We start from the raw sequence: 15044 nt of genomic DNA on the forward strand, positions 1-15044 counted from the left end.
GTAATATCAAAGCAGAGCACTCACACACGCGAATGTCAGAGAAACTGAGTATATAAGCGATGCAAATAGCAATTGCTTGCATTACCTACCACCCTTTCGTGGAGTCGTGACCAGTACTGAACCTACCGCAATGAAGTACCATGTGCGTAACGTGATTTTTGTGCTTGTGATTTTAATTAATATAATCCTATGGTGAATTCGGAATATCAGGCATATTATTACTAGTGGTTGATTTAATTTATTAAGTTTATTTATGATATTAATATATGTAGAGTTAATGAACCGCTAATGAGAATACTTTCTTCCTGGTATATCGGTTAACTATTGTAATAACTTTGTTATAGGAAGCCTTTCTCTTACGTAAGGAAGTTGGGTTCCTCATGCTAATCATATCAAAATATATAGCAACTAAAAATATATATTTGTCAACATTCGACATGCATACCATTGCTCTTTCAATATATATTTTTTTTATCCACTTTAAATTATGTACAGATTACTTATTCCATCTTCATTTGCAGATTTTCTTGGGACTCTTCGCCGTGGCGGCTGCCTATCCAGGCATTATCCACCAGGAAGCCCCACAACATGCGGAGAGCTTCGACCATCAAGCCCTTATTGGCGAGTCAGGACACCATCATCAAGTGCAACACGAGCACGCCAAGTCACACCAATCTATCAAATTCGAGCACTTCCACCCAGTTCCAGTGTATGTCAAGAAAGAACACAGCCATCTTCTTAAGCACCCCCTTGAAAAGGGAAAGTCTGAGCAAAACTTGAAACAAATTCACCCTGAAACTCAGCACAGCCACGGTGGTGGTCTTGTCTTGGAAGACCACAGACTGGACACTGAGCACTTAGCTGCTAGCCTTGGTCATGGTGGTTTCGAACACGGTGGCCTTGAACAGGGATCTTTGGAGCAAGGAAGCTTAGAACACGCTGGTCTTCAGCATGGTGGTTTCGAGCAACAGGGAGGTTTTGAGCACTACTCTGGCAGTTACGAGGGTGGCGAAGGCTTAAAAGCATACGCTGATTCACATGAGCCTGAATTTCAGGGTCATTTCTATCCCGAACACTCTCAAGGGCTCTCAGGCGCCAGTGGAGAGGGTTACAAATATGAGCACTATTAATCGCATTTAACTTAAATCCTACGGGCGTACCAGTGTGAAGGATTCTTCACCGTCTCAAATTATTTTAAGATGTTCTTCTTGCCTGTTGAGTAAGCATAATTTGCAGCATGTATTGCTGATCAGAGGCTTTGTGATTATTAATGCTTCAAAATTTGATAAAAATGTACCTGACATACATAGGTTAAAAGTAAAATTGTTAAATAACCCGTGAATTCTTTTGGTGGTGTAAATGTTGAGGAAAATGTGTGTCGGCACTTGTATTATGGTATTATGTATATTTTATCCCTTTATGGTGTGTCGTCCTTGCTTGTTTCTGTATAGTATTATAATGATTATAATTAAGGGCGTATGATGAGTCCCAGTGAAATTGTGATATTAATAAAATGTTGAATTTTAACAATATCAAGTTTAATTATTAAATCCTTACCATAACGAAAAACGAATACAAATTAGGATATTTTGAAAGTTTCCAATAATTACTAAGTAAAATATTTTGTGTCAAATCTTTAAGAATGAGCACGCATTTGCATAACAATGTTATGTTAATAACTAATAAGTAGGTGTCCAGTTAAATAACACGCGGTGATTCAAACATCGCTATTACGTTCGTGGCTTGTCGAGCTTAACAATATAAATCTCGTTGCATAATATTGGATTTCGACCACAAATTCAATAATAGGCTTTTAGAATGTTTTTTTATATCTTAATAATAATTTTATTACTACATAATTAAATTACATACTCCAAAATAATGAATGCAATTAATTAATTATTATATTAGCAATCCGTGGATGGTACAGTTTCGACTTCCTCGAACATAACAGATTTTGAAATGGCATAAAAGTGAGTCAGTATGCAAGAAGCGGGTGGGGATTGCGCAAATCGGTAGACACAATAATTTCACCGATACTCAATAGATTGTCTCTAATTGATATGCTGTTAGATAAAGTCACGATGCGTAATTTGTGAACCAATTACTTGAGCAATATTGGTTTAAGATATTTTCATAAGATTGATTTAATAACATATTGTACGTAATGGTAACGTACTCACTTGAAAAGACTCTCTCTCATTATAAGAGATAAATAATTTTTCTAAAACTAGATTTTTTTAACTTCTAATATAATGCAATATACATTTGTCTATTTTAAATTATATTTTGTCAACTATAGTTAGACTGTTAAAAATGACATTAGTGACATTTCAAATTAAGAATGTTTTTGATACGTGATTAAAAAAAAAAACATATGTCTTCCTGAATTCTTTGAACCGATTCTTATTTATTCAGTTGGATAATGTAACCAGAAGTTTATGCAATTTAACGCCAAGCTGGTATTAATCTATTCCAACCATAAATAACATGTTATAATGGTTATTATTGCTCTAATTCGTCAAACCGATGTTACGTGATTAATATCAAAATCGACTTAACCGACTTTGCAAGTAACGAGTTATTGTAATTACTCACATTTCAATTATTTTACATATACTTAAAAGTCTTTTGAAATATTACGATGTTGTTTAAAAAGAAAATCTATAGTAAAATACACATAGATATATTTATTGAACAGACTAAAATAAAAGTATCATATGTTAAGCAATATTGGTAATTAAATTAAACGTAATAAGTATTATTTATAAACTTTGTTTAATGGTTTGGTTTAAAAATAATCTCCTCTTTTTGTCATCATTGATTTGAAATTCGAAAGAATAAGACAAATTTTCGATTAACCTAAATATCATTTACTATTTAAATATCAAATAGTAATTCTGACCCTTTTTGATTAATTTTATTCGAACATTTATTGTTATTAAAATTTATGATTATTTTTTATATATGGAAATGGATATGTCAGCAGTCTTAGCGACTGAGGAGTTACTAATTTCGAAGATGTTTGCGCAATCTCCGTGATTACGAATAATAAACCATTTAGTTTCTCCTTCCTGATGTTCAACTAGATGATTTCGTATTCAAAACGGTAGGCGTAGGCTTTCTAAACGAAGACGCGTTATCTATTTGAAGAATCTTCAACTATTTCCCAAAATATATCTACACGTTCCTATTTAAAATTCTGTAGTTTGTTTACCCCAAATCTTAAATTACAGCTGTTGTAAATCTTGGGAAATACTACTAAGTTATTTCATTTTTTTTTACGTAATGTACATTAAAATGCCGACAAATTAATAATAATAACCACTTTCCGTAGAAAAGGTAACAAATTAAATTTAAGAAAAAAAATAGTTAAAGTTTAAAATAATTATCTAGTTAAAATTAGTTTTATGTTCAAATGATCACTTGTGTCTTTGTCGGGGTTTGAAAATAAAACATTATGATATTCAATGAAACATTTCGTTTAATAACAATTTAACAAGAGCCTTAAAATTAGACAACAAACACTTAAGCTAAATGAAAACATTTTTACAAATTAATAAAGCGTGCATTTAAAGAAGGGTAAAGGACTAGGACTTAAGATAGGGTACGACAATGCATTACCCTCAATAGCATACGTCATTCAAATGTGAGTTATCATTTTTGGTATTTAGTACTAATAGTAATAGTATACTAATAGTGTCTAACTACCGGTACAGGAATATGCTTGACGATTTCTAAAGGTACGGGATAAGGATGTGGGATTTTAACCTCGTAGGGCTCAGGAACAGGAACTAGGACTGGTGTAGGAACATTGACTTTCCTTACAACCGGCACGGGAAGGTGTCTCGTTACACTTACTTCTTTGTGGATAATTATTGGTGGTCTTTGATTGACAGCTTTAGCTTGTTCACTTTGTCTTTCATCTTCGAATGCTTGTTGTTGTCTAAAGATTGATTCGATTTGCTTCTCAACTTCAGTTTTCTGTTCACTTTTAGCATCTGATTGTACTTGTTTAGCTTCATCTGTCTGTGTGTTTGTTTCGTTCATATTTTGGTTTTCCTGTTGAACATTTGCTTCTTTCATTTGTAAACGGTTTTGTGTTAAAATACCTTCCCATTGCTGTTTAAGCTGCTCATAAGGTAAGAACTTTTCCTTGTAAGCAGACTCTGGACTAAAAGGTACCCAATCAGACTCCTTTTTTAAAGTACTTTCTTCTGGTGTTTTTCTTTCTTGCTGAGAATTATAAGTGTTCTGTGGTTCATTTCTAAAAATGTCAGTGAAAAGCTTTTGTCTCTTTTCTTCCATTGGTTTTTGCTCTGCATTGTTTTCGTCTTCAGAATTTAATTTAGGATAAAATGAATATTGTGATAAAGCTTCTCGTTCTCCCTGTGGTGCGGCCTGGGGCTTTGCAGTTTGAGAGATTACCTTGTTGTATTGATTATATGTTTTTATTCTTGATTGTTGTTGATTGTCATGCGATAGCAGTCCACGAAGTTCTATTTTGGATTCTTCAGTCTGTGAAGGTTTCTTGTTGGACTGATTGTAGGTTTTCAATGGTTTTTGTTGTTGCTGTTGTTGTTGTCGTTGTTGTTGTTGTTGTCGTTGTTGTTGATTGTCATGTGATAAAAGTCCCCTGAGTTCTAACTGGGGTTCTTCAGTTTCTGAGGGACTCTTGTTGTACTGGTTAGAGTTTTTCAATTGTTGTTGTTGTTGATTTTCTTTCGCTAAAATTGGACGAAGTTCTGCCTGGGGTTCTTCAACTTGTGAGAAAATATTTTTATACTGTTTATATTCTTTCTGTTCTTTTTGTTGTTTACCGCTTGATAGAAATCCACGAAGTTCTGGGTGGGATGCTTCAATTTGTGCGATAACCTTGTTATATTCGTTCAGCTGTTGTTCTTGGTTGTCACGCGATACGAATTCACGAATTTCTGGCTGAGATTCTTCAATTTCTGCGATAGCTTTGTTATATTCGTTCAGCTGTTGTTCTTCATTATCAGCAGATAGAAGTCCACGAAGGTCTGGCTGGGATTCTTCAATTTCTGCGATAGCTTTGTTATATTCGTTCAACTGTTGTTCTTGATTGTTAAGAGATAGAAGTTCACGAAGGTCTTCTGGCTGGGATTCTTCAATTTCTGCGATAGCTTTGTTATATTCGTTCAGCTGTTGTTCTTCGTTGTTACGTGATAGCAATTCGCGAAGTTCTGGCTGAGATTCTTCAATTTGTGCGATAGCTTCATTATATTCTTTTAGCTGTTGTTGTTGATTATTACGCGACAAAAGTCCACGCAGCTGCGGTTGTGATTCTTCGATTTGTGAGATAGGTTTGTTATATTCATTATATTCTCTAAGTTTCTGTTGCTGTTGATTGAGTCCACGAAGTTTAGGCTGGGACTTCAGTTGTTTTTGTTGATTGTTACGTGATAGAAAACCATGAAAATCTGGCTGAGATTCTGTAATTTGTGAGATAGCTTTGTAGTATTCATTATATTCTTTCAGTTGCTGATTGAGTCCACGAAGTTCTGTCTGGGCCTCTTCAATTTGTGAGAGAGCTTTGTTGTATTCATTATTTTGTTTCTGTTGTTGTTGTTGTTTACCATTAGGCGCTTTAACTTGAGGTTGTTCAGCTTGAGAGTTAGCCTTGATGTACTGATTATATGCCTTTAACTGTTGTTCTCGATTAGAATTTTTTAAACCTGATTGTTGACGAACTCTTTCAGCGTTAATTTGTTCTTGAGCGTCCGCAGATACTTTACCATTTCTTAAATCCCTAATTTCTTGTGGAGTCAGATATAATGTATACTCTTGATTAACAAATCTTTTATCAACCTTCTGCGACGAAGTTGATGAAGTTGATGATTCTTCTGCAGCTCGTGGACCAGTTTTAAGTTGTTTCGATGTACTTAGCACCACTAGGGCTAAAATGCAAAATATCTGAAAAAAAAATAAAGTCTAAGTCGGTAACGAAATCAAAACACGAAGTATCAATAACAAATTCAGATTCTTCGATTTCTACTCTACTACTCTTACTATTACTACTTTCTTCAAATTCTACAACTTGGGTTTCGATCAATTCGCAATAAATCTCCAAGCCATCTCTTCAAAGAGAGACGGAAATTTACAGGCAGTACTTTTTTTATAATCCAAATTATATCGATAACGAGACCCTTATTTCTATAAAGTATTTTATATATTTAAAAAAAAACCTTCACCCAATAGTACGGACTCTAATAATACGAATGTGATAGAATTCACGAGAATACTTACATATGTTAGCAACTTAGTCATGATTGTTGCTGTCGATGAGATCAGAAGAACTCTGGTGAAGATCGAGTCAGGACATCTTTTTTTATACTCGCGAGCTCAAAAAAATATAAAATGGAAGTTGTTTTGGAATAATTTAGAATAAATTAAGTACGTTTTGATTTTATAATTCACCGGAAGCATCGATGAATTTGATCAGTACATAAATATTGAGTTTAATGAAAAAATGCCGTTTTCTGTGTTAAATATGTAAAACTATGTATGTGTGGACGTGATACAATTCGAAACCACTCCATGGTTTGTCAAATTTCTAAAATTATGAAACATTTTGGGTTATAAACCACGCCTATATTCTCCAAATACAGTTGCATCATATTACATTATTTTTTAAGTTCCTGGTAATGTTTTATAATATTGATCTATTAATCATAGATAGGTATTAATACATTTCATAACCTTCTAATAAAGCATCTAATTATACTTAACGTGCATAAATCTCTTGCTAACAATTTACTGCAATGAACACTTAATTCATGCTCAAAGTTATTCTTTGATAGTGCTTCATTTTAAATTAATCAAAATTTATAAATTGTTTGATGACCATACATATAACATAATTCTTATAAGTTTACATAGTACCAGGTATTACCATTAAATACCTTTGAGGTTTGACAATGTGTTTAAATACAACGTTTATTGCTAATTGTTCATTTACTGTCGTAGTATCAAAATTAAGACCTCAATAATGAATTTATTGTACAATGTTATGTAGTTTGAATTTGAAAATATTTCGAATTATATATATTATATTGAATTATCGAAATTAATTTGGAAAACTACCTACATACAATTCCGGAGTTGCCTTATTTGTTCGATAATTATATTTCTAAAATTATATTACATAAGAATTATTTAGATTAGGAAAGGTTAGTTACATAAGCCACATAGTTGTGGGAACGTTTAATATTATGACATCCATACCTGATTCAGCTGTGTTTTTAATGTATTCGTTTTAACTAAATTGGATTGATATCCAAATTGTTTAGTAGCTCTATATTTTTTTATTTAAACAAACAAAGGTACAGTAAAACAATGTTGAAGTTAAGTGAATGGTCGGTAAAGACTCAAATAAGTCTATTAATGCTTAATATTACGCTAAAACAAAACAAATATATCAAAAGGCGAACAATGAATATTTTGAGCCATATTTTATTCAAAACATATCATTGAGGAATTAAAACTGTTTTGTGGTTAATCATTCAGACTATACTAACCATTTTAATACCTTTGAAAATGTACTGAAATTACGAAATATTAACTATTTAACTACCATTAGTGTTTATAACTCTTGTAATTAATGTTATTACAACAACTACTTGGCCTAACATGTATTTTATACTTAGTACTTAGTGCGTCATAAAATTAATCAATTTACTAAGAATGTAGTATATAAAGTATGTATATATACATCATATAGAACAAGAGAAAGATCATTGAGGGCACTGAGATTAACTAGAAGGACGAAATTCCGTTCACTGTTACATTTTGTCGCTAAGTTACGATGGAGCAAATAGATTTCATCTAAAAGCGAACACATAATTGTTGATTTATGTGATACAGCGGCGTCAAATTCTCAAACGCCTGTCGTAACAGTAAGACAATTAAATCAAGATAAATAAATTTAATAATCAGTTATTTGAAGGTACAGTATTTTGAGTAGGTATATCAAAAAGAGGTCTTTTGATCGCTCTCAAATCATAACACTTTTAAAGGAGCTAATTTAAAAAAAGAGTTTATTATTTAGGAGTCGAACTCCTATGTAGATGAGTTTTTTTGAAAAACCATATTTGTTAAATGCCTGCCTAAACAGATTTGAATGTATGTCTTTCGATACAATCCTAACACGGATCAGACTGGCACTGGCTAAACATATTTTGACTTTTTGTTCATTTTTTGCCGTCAAAATTAATGTTATAGATTTATAAGCTAAATAACTATAAAATGTGTCTTATGTCTAAGTTATTGAGTCATTAAACCAAACTCTACATTAAACATACTTATTATATGTATTTTACGTCTAATTATATTTTATTCCCTCCTAGGCACACAGACACAAGCACGAGTGTTATCTATTTTATAATACATTATTTAATAATTATCTCGATACTACTTTAAGTTTTAGAGCAATTCGTGGACAAACATACACTCACTAATTAAGCACATGAGCTTGGAAGCCTAAATGGATCATCATACTCAAATATAATTAAAATCTAACATGAATTAATGACCTCCTTTTTAAAGTCGATAAAAAATTATTTTAAAAAATGGGCTAAGTCATTGGATGGGACATTTAATCTGCCTTATATTTGAACCTAAAAGGATTGTCCGTATCCTATTCCATTTCAATTCGAAAATCGTTTGCAAAAAAAAATAATCGCAAACTCTATTCAAGTAGGCTTGAAAAGCACTTTTGAACCGTTTGGAATGTAGACGCTACCGAGAAGAACCAACAATAACCTCAATAGTTACTGTTTTCAAAAATTTGAAACATATGTTATTAAATTACGCTTAAGCACTGTTGAAAAGTTATTTTACACTAGCCTTGTACGCGTTTGAATGTAACAAAAAACATATGATTGCAGCCTAATTTACTCCATATTATATCAGTTATCTGCCAGTGAAAGTCCCGCCAAAATCGGTCAAGCCGTTCCAGAGATTAGCCGGAACAATCAGACAGAAAGACAGACAAAAATTGTAAAAATGTTATTTTGGTATATGTACCGTGTATATACATACATATACATATGTATTGAGTAGAAAAGGGCTGTCTTAAATTTTCGCTATTATTACACATTGAAATAAAACTTTATTATTATATAAGTTTTATTTCAATAGAAAAGGTCTATTTTAATATTACAAACAGACACTTCAATTTTAATATATGTATAGATGATTAAAATAAATGACAAAGTGGTACCGGTTCGATATCCAGTACATCAAGAAATTGAGTAAGCCCTCTTTAGCGCCTTAATCATATTTATCAATTTATCAGCTCAGCTGTATACTTGCCAATGGATGAATAGTTAACATCTTCGAAATTAAACATGCCTCATTGGCCAAGTGGCCAGTTTATTAAGTTGCAATACCCAAAGTGTTGAAATTGATGATTGCTTGTGTTTTTCTGAATTAATACAGCAGGTTCAAGCTTGGAATTAGTTTATAGTCATATCATCATCCATCATCATAATTTTGGAAATCTCCATAACTAAGTTGTGTCGGATTATAAACCAGGTTGGATTATGGGAACGCATTTGTTTTGTGCATACATTGCCTCTTCAACTTATCCAAGACACGTAAGTATCTTAATTATAAAAAGCATTTATACCGAATAATAATTGATTAAAAAGTATATATTAACAAAATAAAACTCAAACCACACGTTTATACGTTTTTAATTTTTAAACATAAATATTAATATTTTTCTACAAGTTTAAGCTGGTGGCTCGTATTATGTACTGAAATACTTTATGAAATATGTTTATATATGATGTTGTGTTTTTCTATATAACTTAGACATTATATACAAAATCTTTTAACCAATTTACTGTTTTAGTAAATAACCGTTTACGAATATATGTATTTTGCAAATAAAAATGTTTTATTTACCTTTATTATATTTGCATTCATTATATTTTATTATAATTACGATCATCAATCGTATTTAAGAATTACAAAATAAAAACTTGTTTAAGAAAATAAAAACAAATACAATTATACATTTACATGTACTTTTGTTGAGGTATAAGCGATCTCTTAATAAAAAAAGCTTTAAACATATCATTTTATTACAAAATGAATAATTATAGTTAGCTTCACTTTTATTCGGATTATCTTTAGTAGTTGACAATTCAAATTACTAAATTAAACAAAAAAGCTGTATAACTTATTTGAAAATAATCTTCGTGGTCCAGTCATATAAATAGGAGCTTCTCTTTTTGGGGTATTTCATTAAAATCAAGTATACGAAATATTTATTTTTAGTTTTACAAAAATTCGTAACATACATACTCGTATTCGTTCAAAATGTATGATGAGACTACTTCGATCATTATCCAACTGTATAAAATTATTAATTTTGTAAGCCAGTTATAGTAATATAACATGTACCTACTGTCATACGTTGTAAAGTATAGTCGAATTGGGTGAAAATTAAGTAAAGATCAATAATTTTTTTAATTTTTATTTGTATTACATAATCACCTATATAACAGAACACAACAGTCAACAATATTTTTAATTTCAACAACAATTTAACATTTAATAAACATCTATTTCAGACTCTTTAAAAGGTATTAAAATTAGTTGACAGAACAATTTAATGTTTCCTGATTACTGGTACAGGGATATGCTTTATAATTTGGTAAGGCACGGGGTATGGGTGAGGTACTTTTACTTCATAAGGTTCAGGCACGGGAACGAGCACTGGGGTGGGCACTGAGACCTTTACCTTTTCTACAACACGTACTGGAAGATGTTTAGTAACCCTCACTTCTTTTTGAATAAGTATGGGTGATCTTTGGTTATTTCCTTGTTCTTCTGCGCGAGAGTTCTCTTGCCTGAAGTTATAAGGCTTATTGTTCCTTAAAGCTGATTGAATTTGTTTTTCGATTTCAGATCTTGCTTCCTCCTCCTCCTCTTGACTTGACTCTTTGTTCGCCTTTAAATCTTCAGCATTTTGTTTCTCATTTGCTTCAGACAGAGCCTTAAGCTGGCCGCGGTTATGTTCTAGAAGACGATTCCAGTGTTGTTGTAATTCATCATGTAAAAGTGCTTCTTCTTGGGCTTGATCGGAGACAGGATTGTATGGTCTGAAAAGTTGAGCCTCTTTCCTTTCTTGTTCTTGTTCTTGTTCAATAATTTGTGCTTGCTGTTCCCTAAGTTTTTGTTCCCGATAAAAGTTGAAAGGGTCAAAACCTCCGTCTTGGTTTTCGATGGGCCTAGATTTGTACAAAAATGGGCTTTGGGAAATAAAACCTTGACTTTCCTCTTGAGGCTGTTCAACTGGTGCTACCCTGGTATATTTCGGCCAAGGAGTTTGCTCTGGCTGTTGACCGTAGCCCTGAAGAATATACTGTTGGTTATCTTGTGATTGAGCCTCAGCCTCGTTGTTCGCAGAGTTCCTGGCTTCATTCAAAGATTTGATTTGACTTGGTGTTAAAAACAGTGTAATTTCCTGGGTCGCAAATCTCTTATCGTTTGCTTTCGATGTTGAAGAGGATTCGCTAATTGCTTGCGGTCCAGGATTTAACTGCTTTGCAGCGGTGAATGCCACTATGGCTAACATGAAAAATATCTGGAAGCAAAAATATAAAGAATATTTAAAATATATAAACTAGACACAATATTAATAATACAAGGTATTATGGACGACACAATATCAAATGTATGAGTGTTAGAAGATATAACAAAATTGGATAACTCAAAATCATAATGTTTCAAATACATCAAAAATCATTATCAGAATAACTTTAGTTGAGAATGTGTCAAAACATACTAAATATTTTTTTGTAATAAAAAAAATGTATCAAAACTTACAGTTGACTGCATCTCGAAGTAGCTTACGACAGTCTTCGATCAGAACAGGTAGGTATCTGTTAAAAAATATCGATAATACAACTATTTTATACTCGCCAAATCAAAAAATTTTCACAAGAAGACACGTGGTTTTGAATAAATTAAGTCGGTTTTCGAAATTTGCGGAAGAGGCGATATAGTTAAAGTTTATACATAGCATTAGAAATTTAAAGCTAATTTATGCATAAACATGTAAAAGGACTTAATAGATTTAAGTATTTAAATATTTATGATATAATACATATATAATAGGATTAGTTTTTGTTTCAATTCGGCTAGTTTTATTCAATACAAAAAAAGAAATAAAATTATGACAAAAATTAAATTGTTAATAACTTATCTGTTGCGATCGGCTTGATAAGTACATTCGTTAGTATAAAGATTATTACTGTCTAATTGAATGTAGTCTAATTCCCTTTGTTAACTAATTTAATAATAATAATGATAAATATTCTATTGTCTATTAAATTGGCTTTAAACAACCGAAAACTCCTATTGTAATGGCACACAGTTCTGTATTAAAAATTAGGGATTCGCAATTGTCCAACTTAATTTACTTTAAACAAAAATACTTCATTAAAAAAATACATACAATTACATATTGTATTTCTTTAAAATTTTGTATATTTGAAATTGATGTCAAATCATTTATATGTGCATAGGATTAACATAGAAATTTATCAGCATATTATCCAACTGTATACGGTAGCCTTATTGGCTTTATTTTAACCAAATTTATTTAAAAATCCATAACAATTAACAAACTATGTGAATTAAATAGCGGTTTTTATGCCTTATTTAATGTATATTATTTTATCGATTAACTTATTGTTCTAAAGTATATATTTAAAAAAATTGTATTCATCAAATTTAATTATTGCAAATCAGCGATCATCTGATTTATCTATAAAACTTGTAATAATAATTATGTAAACCTTGATTCAGATATAAATAAATTGTTAACTTTAAGTACGTTACGAAAAAATAGTTTAAACTAAAGTGAAAATTAAGATATATTAATATATGTACATATAATTATGTAGTTTTACATTTTGTGCTCAATAGCAAAACAAGTTCCTATTAACATAATCTAATATATATATTTATAATCTATATTAATCTACATCTTCGCCGTTGTTCTCTGCAGAGACAGGGAGAGATATTTATTTTATTTTCCGAGGTGAAATAATAAATAATAAAATCATAGTTTCAAAAATTGAAATACATTAAAACTCTGAATATTGATTCTTTATTAAATTATATATTTATACTAAGACCGGTAGCAGGTACATTAAAAGAGCAAATAAAATAAAATTATTTTTATTATTTTTCAATAAATATCAGCAGCCCCTGAAGTCTCGCGATGACATCGAACTGTTAAAAAAAGTTGTTAATTAAATATATTTAATTATTTTAAAATTAATCTTATTCAACTTTAAACTTCATTAATTATTTGCACTCGAAAAAATGCATTTTTGTTTAACCTAAAAACATGAAATTAAAGAGAATACAACTTTATACCTAATATGGATTCCAAAAGATTTCTCAATCATTTACATTTCATAACTTTAGCAAATAAAATCACCAAATGTTATAAATTTGTTATATCACTATCCATCTATCTTTTATCACTATCTATCTTTTTCAGTCAATTGACGAAATCACAATACACTTAATACAAGATAAGTTCTCTTGGATTGTATTCAAATCAATATAATAGATCATATTTCTTATGCAACGATTATACCATTTCATCTTCAAATTTTCTATAAACATATTACATACTGGTAGCCGCCTGCGGCTTTTCACGCGTATTATGGTTTTAGTTGTAATGTGTCAGGCAAAAAAGTAGGCTATGTCCTTTCTTGAAGTTAAAGTTTGCTTCATACTAAATTTCATCAAAGTCGGTTAAGCGGTGTAGTCGTGAAAGAGCGACAGACAGATTGACAGACAGAGTTACTTTCACATTTATAATATTAAATATAGATGTCAAATCGAAACTTTGACTATCAAGAGTCAAAATTATATCGATGATTCGAACCAAAAATTACTTATGTATATCATTATGATTTGAGTAACTTTTGGTTCGAATCATCGATTTATTCAAACATATGCTACTTAAATAGTTAATATTTTTGATACCATTTAGATGTAAAAAAGGAATTCAAAAATTTCTCACAAAACTATTCGAATCTTCATTACACGCACGTAAAAAACCTTTACGTACGTTACGTTAAATACGTACGTTTAATAATACCAACTAAAATATTCTTACTTATACTTACATTATTCTTAAAATGATAAAGTAAAAGTAAAAGTAAAGTAACAGCCTGTAAATTTTCCACTGCTGGGTTAAGGCCTCCTCTTCCATTAAGGAGAGGGTTTGGAACATATTCCACCACGCTGTTCGAATGCGGGTTGGTGGAATACACATGTGGCAGAATTTCTATGAAATTTGTCACATGCAGGTTTCCTCACGATGTTTTCCTTCACCGCAGAGCACGAGATGAATTATAAAGACAAATTAAGCACATGAAACAGAGGTGCTTGCCTGGGTTTGAACCCGCAATCATCGGTTAAGATGCACGCGTTCTAACCACTGGGCCATCTCGGACTTAAAATAATAACAATCTTTATTTATATACTGTGTTTTTATTCATAGTTTAAATAAATTTACTCTAACAAAAACATTCTTATTTACTTTACCACTTGAAAAATCATGATGGGGCGGCTGTAGATGTATTATTTGCATCTGCTAAACTCGTATCAGATGCAGCCGCTAAAATTAAATTAATAAGAAACTTTTAATAGTGTTTTTTTTCCAAGAAATAAATTAAACTATTTAAAGCAATGTTAATGTATGTTTTTATTATTAGAATAAAATAACTTGGAACATTCGCAATGTTGGTAAAATTGTACATTATTTTACCTGTAGTGGAGTCATTTGGATTGGATTCACCTGTAATGATATTATATTTTACTTTACAAAATGTTTGTATCTAATAATATTGATAAAGAAGTATTGTGTGGTAAATATCTTTACTTGCAATATTTGTAATGTTGGTAAAATTGGTATTTACTTACTTTTAGTCGAATCGTTAGGATTGGTTTGCCCATCTGAAATCATTTACTTTAATATAATT

The 15044-nt window shown here is 31.0% G+C and overlaps 3 protein-coding genes and 1 long non-coding RNA gene across 4 annotated transcripts; 1 reads left to right on the plus strand and 3 right to left on the minus strand.

The window, feature by feature from the left end:
• LOC124535937 (cation channel sperm-associated protein 1-like) lies at positions 1 to 1527 on the plus strand. The gene is made up of 2 exons (XM_047112350.1): positions 1 to 142; positions 522 to 1527. Exons 1-2 carry the CDS (start codon positions 131 to 133, stop codon positions 1128 to 1130), a joined length of 621 nt encoding a protein of 206 aa, XP_046968306.1. The 5' UTR covers positions 1 to 130; the 3' UTR covers positions 1131 to 1527.
• Positions 1528 to 3693: 2166 nt separating this feature from the next.
• LOC124535905 (trichohyalin-like) lies at positions 3694 to 6291 on the minus strand. Its single transcript, XM_047112306.1, has 3 exons — positions 6271 to 6291; positions 4649 to 5937; positions 3694 to 4456 (listed from the first exon to the last, which is right to left on the minus strand). The coding sequence occupies exons 1-3, from the start codon at positions 6289 to 6291 to the stop codon at positions 3694 to 3696; spliced, it is 2073 nt and encodes a 690-aa protein (XP_046968262.1).
• Positions 6292 to 10642: 4351 nt separating this feature from the next.
• Positions 10643 to 11874, minus strand: LOC124535906 (glutactin-like). Its single transcript, XM_047112307.1, has 2 exons — positions 11863 to 11874; positions 10643 to 11620 (listed from the first exon to the last, which is right to left on the minus strand). Exons 1-2 carry the CDS (start codon positions 11872 to 11874, stop codon positions 10643 to 10645), a joined length of 990 nt encoding a protein of 329 aa, XP_046968263.1.
• A 1349-nt stretch (positions 11875 to 13223) lies between these two features.
• LOC124535537 lies at positions 13224 to 15023 on the minus strand. Its single transcript, XR_006966815.1, has 4 exons — positions 14986 to 15023; positions 14831 to 14860; positions 14608 to 14680; positions 13224 to 13275 (listed from the first exon to the last, which is right to left on the minus strand). It is a non-coding gene; the product is annotated as an uncharacterized LOC124535537 (long non-coding RNA).
• Positions 15024 to 15044: the final 21 nt, after the last annotated feature.

This window comes from Vanessa cardui, chromosome 15 (assembly GCF_905220365.1).
Source record: "Vanessa cardui chromosome 15, ilVanCard2.1, whole genome shotgun sequence".
NCBI lineage: Eukaryota > Metazoa > Arthropoda > Insecta > Lepidoptera > Nymphalidae > Vanessa > Vanessa cardui.